This window comes from Dipteris shenzhenensis, chromosome 1 (genome assembly GCF_047967505.1).
Source record: "Dipteris shenzhenensis isolate YYH24624 ecotype China chromosome 1, Dip_SZ_1.0, whole genome shotgun sequence".
NCBI classification, from domain to species: domain Eukaryota; kingdom Viridiplantae; phylum Streptophyta; class Polypodiopsida; order Gleicheniales; family Dipteridaceae; genus Dipteris; species Dipteris shenzhenensis.
In genome coordinates, this window is record NC_141596.1 from 50,909,737 (window position 1) to 50,915,467 (window position 5,731).

A 5,731-nucleotide genomic window follows, 5' to 3' on the forward strand; every position below is an offset into this window, starting at 1 on the left:
GAACATCAAAATATGACCAAGTGATGATAAATAAAGTTCAAAAGACAAAGTGCTCAAAAGGCATAGTCTTTATCTTCTACCACAAAGTTTGATTCTTCATTTGTTGATGGAGTCTTTCCTTCAGCAAGATTTCCTTTGTTGTTGATGCAGCTCTTCTTCACATGAAATGCTTCATTCTCTTGGGAGTCATTCCTCTCTTCTTAGGCTTGTCTCTTGGAGAGCAGCTGTAGAGAAAACCTTTTTAGGTGGCAATACTCCATCGTATGATTGGGTACTCCACAGAAGGCACATATCTTTTTCTTGGTGTTCACCTTGATGAAATATTCACCATTACAGGGCTTTACTCTCATTCTTGGCTTCTTTTGGAATGCTTTCCTCTGAGATACATAGTCAATGTCAGAGGAACTATATGATGAAGGCATATTGGGAAGGTCTTACCACTAATGTGGCAGTGTCCAGTCCCTTACAAAGAAGTCTCCTTCTCCACAAGTATAATTGGTTGGAGAGATAGTTAAATACCCCAAACTCTTAGCATAAAGGAAATTCTAGGCACCACCCCATGTGGGGGCCTTTGCATTACATCATCACCTGTGTCATGGCCTATGGCAGTAAGTGTGTCTCTTCTACACACACACACACAACCATATGACTGCTAGTGGATGCACACATGCTCCTAGCAAGCCCTTGATCACACATATCCCAACAATCTCCACTCTCCAAACCAAAGTTGGATTATCGTGTCATCTCATGACCACATTCAAGTCAACTACAAACCAACGTTGGGCTATCCTGTTTGTATAGGGTTTGCAGTTATGATATCTAGCCATGCTTATTCTAAAGCAGACGTGGGTTAGTGTCAACTCTAAGCTAGAGTTGGGTTTTATGTCCACTCATTATGGTCAACAAGCAAAGTACTTTTTTGTCTCGCATCTCTCCCTCTACTTGTTTGTCTATTTGTGGAAGGGTAGTGTTGGGGTTGCATTTGAGGGGTGCGATCATTTGATGTGAATTCCATTTGTGATCTGAGGCAAAACCTTGGGTACTCTGAACCAAGTTGGGTATCATGTCCATTCATGTACCAAAGTTGAGTTATTATGTGCACTCATGTTTGCTCCATTCATGTCCATTCATGTACCAAAGTTGAGTTAATATGTTCACTCGTGTTTGCTCCAAACCCGAGCGAAGTTATCACGATCTGAGTGAAGCTATCATGGTGAAACTCAAGAGCTACCACGTTTGCACATGTTCGCTCCGAACCAGAGTTGGGTTATGAGGTTGATTCATGTGGGTTGATGAACTAGAGGGCATCACGTCCTCTCAAGCAAGTCCTTTTTTGCCTGGTCAACTTGCTTGCTCAAGTGAACTGGGGCTTGTCCACGTTGGGCCAAAGTAGCAAGTGTCCACTCTGAATGAGAGCCGGGTGATGATGGCCACGGGGCTCCGAAGGTCATGTTGACAGGCGCAAACCAAGGTTGGGTTGTGATGTGAGCACTCAAGTGAGAGGTGGGTTATGATGTGATGGTCTAACAAGCAAGTACTTAAATGTCTCAAGAGAGTAATGTGGATTGAAGATGCTCTGTGAGCTTGTGTTGCAGCCATGGCTCTCTGACCTTGCATCTTCATCCTCCTCTTGCCTAACTCCCTTCCCCCTTAGCATCCATTGCTCTGCACTTCACCATCAACCAGCAAGCCACTCGCCCAGAAATCCAGCAAGATGAATCAGAGTCCTCCGATGGTTTGCTCTCTCTCTCTCTCTCTCAAAGCTCCTTTGCCTGCTCACAGTTCCTTGATTTTCTCTTCAAATTTTGTCCATCCTGCCTCTACCTGTGCGCTTTGAGCGTTTCTGCCGGCCTGCACGCAGCTGATTGGACACTTCCCGAGTTGCATGAACGCCCATGACAGTTTTCGCTTGTGTTTCAGGCAATGACGACGCAGTCCAAGTTGAGGGCTCCGTTTTTAAAAGCGCCGCTCTCGAGCGATGCGAAGCATTGCCACCCAAGGTCGCGTCGGAAGTGGAAGTGCTGCATGAGGGAGTGACAAAACAAATCGTAAAGGAGGGTCATGGAAAGCCTCCTTCGCAACATTCCACTTGCTTTTGTGAGTGCACGTTGAGGTTTATGCAGTGAGATTTGCTTCATTGTGAAACTATTTCAACAAGAGGGTACCTCTATAGATCAACGTACAGACAGGATCTTTGTCCAGGGAATGTTATGACCGAGTCTTATAGGAGTAAGCGTGCTTCGCTGTTGGGAATAGATACTTAAGACTGGCAAAATTGATATTTCTTGTATACGACAGAGGCCAACAACTCTCTTTCTCAATCAATGTGTGTCCATCTGTGACTTCTTTTCCCTGGAACAATATAACATCTCCAACGCATCACAACAATGCAGCGATAAAATAATTGACATGGCAAGCTTGCTTTAAGAGGTACTATAATTTGCCAAGGTAGTTGAGCAATCGGCTGAATGCTTTGTGGACTTGTCAAGGCTTTGCATGGAAACTATCATTCTCGGAGACTGGGTCTTCCCATATCTTTAGTTCTTGTCAAAAGTTTAAACTTTCGGGACCATTATATAAAATACAGCCTATTATGAAACATAGAGGTGAAACATCATGCCAGCGTAACAACCCAAGGACAGATTTTACTGTGCTATGATAAGAATATTGCCATTTTTACACTGATGCTTTGTTTCCATTTGCAGTGTAAATGAACTTGGGTTCTGCTTGTTGTGAATTGATAACTTTTGATAACTTGCCTTTACGTCTCTTGTTTTTTGAACTGGCAGTACATTATCGAGCATGGACTGAGATGATCATGCACAAATTTCAGGATACTTTCCAGGAACAGCAACCGATGGAACTGGTCCTGGGGCATGGTGAATCATCAGCCTTAGCTTCCTATCCCTCTAGTATTCTGCCCAGAATTGTTAGAACTACATGTATTTGGCTTATTTGGATGGGTGCATTCACCTTTTACTTTCTTATGTATGCTGCCAAAATTCTCTTAAATTTCAGATGTGACTTTTACAACCTTATCTATTTTTTCTACCAGAGAAGACAGTACATCGAGGTCTCGCTATAGCAGTTGGAAGCATGAAAGCTGGTGAAAGTGCTCTCTTTCACGTTGGTTGGCAACTTGGTTATGGTGAAGAAGGGAATTTTTCCTTCCCTAACGTGCCACCAAAGGCGGACCTTATCTATGAAGTTGAGATGATTGGGTTTGAGGATGGGAAAGAAGTGAGTGTGCAAGTGTACCTTTCCAACTGTGCTCGGAATTCATGCAATCTCTCTTTGGTGTCCTTTTTGATTCATGTACAGTTCTGCAGTGGATTTGTCATGATTCGACCAAGTACACCAGCTTTTTTCCCAATTCCAGTTTATGTTTTAATGCATGACTGTTTGTTGGTGAGGATTGAAAGACGATCTCTGATGTGGAGCTTGAGAGTAGCTTTTTATAGTGTGTGATGTGCATATTTTATAGAGCATGTAGATGACAACATCAAACACTGCACGTGTAACTTGCAGAGTACCTGTGCATGCAAATGTTTTTAAAAATCTACTTTTTCACGAGAAATTTGTCACGATTAACGAAGCTTATGCTGAAATTATGCATGTAGGGAAAGCCTCGTTCTCAGATGACTGTTGAGGAGCGTATTGAAGCAGCAGATAGGAGAAAGGCAGATGGAAACCAGATTTTCAAAGATGACAAGATTGAGGAAGCCATACAGCAGTATGAGATGTTACCTAATCCTTGCCAAAACCTGATTTTCGTCCCAAAACAACTAAAAGGTTATCAGAGTTAACAAGAGGGCTGTCAATTCCTTTTCTAATCAATACAACTGTAGAAATGAAATGCCACACAATTCTATACTCACTTTTTATGAGCTATTCTGGCAAAAGCTAAGATTGCTAGTTTGGAAAAATTATATTTGTGCACATTGATAATCCCTCAAAGGTGTGCTCCTGCTGAAAGCATATAATGTGCAGCCTGCAAGACAAGAAATACAGCAGAAAAGAACCTTGGAAACAGCAAGTCACTATAATCCATCTTTTTGTCCTAGAGATGGAGGTGTCAAGTTTGACTCTTGCTGGCTTAAACATGGGACGTGCTCCATAGCAGGGGTGCGTGAGATGTAGTTCTGGGCAGCACCATGTGCTCATATGTGTGTGATGCTATGTCCGTATCATCAAACTCCCTTACCATTAGCAGCTGTCAGAGTTAGGATGATAACACACTGCTAAAACTAGTCTTTAGAAAGAACTATCTCAATATTAGCCATACGACTATCATATGTATGTGTCATTCAGATTGTCAATCATGGCAGAATATTTAACGAGGAATATCCCTAACCATACTTTCCCAACTTGTGGGCTGAAACACCTCAACCGTCTGTGCTTGCTCACCTGTATATGATTATGTGGATGACTTAATCTGTGTTGAAACTGTTGTTGCCTTATGTTTCTTATATGCTTCATGGGCTCATCAAGGCTTTTAAATGAAAAAAAAAGATGTTCCATATTGGGAATGAACTTGCATAACCGCTGCACCTTCTTTCTAGGCTTTTGTGCTTTGCTTGTGTGGGAGAGTCTTCTAAAGCAGTTAAAGCTTGACTGAGGAGAGTGAGCCTACTTCTTCATTTGCCTTCTCCTTCAATGCTAGGTGTCAGCACAGCTGGGTCTGCTGTTGACCTTTGGAGTTGTGACAAAAACTCAGTACGAGTAATATGGGTAGGACTGTTCTAGGACTTCTTTCAAATCATCCCAAAAAGAAATATAAAATTCCACCGTAAGGCCATCCCAACCAGGGGACTTGTATTTGCTGAGGTGGAACAATGCATTATCAAGTTCTGTGTCAGTAAAAGGTCTCTCCAAGATAAGAGCATCATCCATTTCCACTATTCCAGAAACATATTGGAGAAACTCAGTCCTAGCATCAGTCATTTGATTTGATGGGGAACCAGGAGCGGAGAACAATTTCTCATCTTGGAGATCAGAGAAAGAGTGCGTCCAAGAGCCATCGAGCTTCCTTACCCTTAGACATGAGTTTTTCTTTCGAGTAGCATGCAAGCCCTAGAAGAAGGCTTTTGATGAGCAGCCCTTATCCATGAGGGGCTTCCTTCTTGCCCTAATCTGCCATTTGTGCAATTTCCTCTAATCATTAACAGTCAATTTAATCTGAGCATGTGAAAGGGAATCGTTTTCTGAATCAGAGACAGGCCTTAACTGAGAAAATTCAGTCAATTGTTGTGCTGTCCTTTTTGCCCATTTAACCTCATTCCTCCATTCAGTCATATGCAACCTGCAAAGGCAAGGGATGAATTGCAAGTGTGATCATTTGCTGGAAATAGTGATGTCGGAAATAAGCCTGATTAACATGCAATAATCTACTGGAAAGGGGTGGCAAATCATCCAGAGGCATGCCAAGCTGCAAATTCATCCACAATGGGGCATGATCTGACAAGCCCAATGAGAAATCTATAAGGAGATGAGGGCTAAAATCTGCAAATTGTTGTGGGTAAAACAAATACCATCTGTCAAGCCTTGCCCAGTATGTAGTAAGAGCATTATGATGAAAAGTATATCCAAGCACTGACCCTTGGAGAAGCAGCCATAAATCTTCAGCCTGCACAGAAAGAAGCATGCTATCCCATTTCTGTCTTTCCAATGATAGCATATGAGATCTTGAAGTGGTGTTATCTCTTGGTAGAGGGGAATTATTAAAATCTCC

The 5,731-nt window shown here is 42.3% G+C and overlaps 1 protein-coding gene across 1 annotated transcript; it reads left to right on the top strand.

Annotated features, from left to right (window-relative positions):
* The first annotated feature begins 1,282 nt into the window (after positions 1-1,282).
* Positions 1,283-3,806, top strand: LOC147905993 (peptidyl-prolyl cis-trans isomerase FKBP42-like). The gene is made up of 7 exons (XM_087382020.1): positions 1,283-1,358; positions 1,447-1,503; positions 1,655-1,735; positions 1,921-2,097; positions 2,790-2,879; positions 3,056-3,240; positions 3,621-3,806. Exons 1-7 carry the CDS (start codon positions 1,283-1,285, stop codon positions 3,804-3,806), a joined length of 852 nt encoding a protein of 283 aa, XP_087238146.1.
* The last annotated feature ends 1,925 nt before the right edge of the window (positions 3,807-5,731 follow it).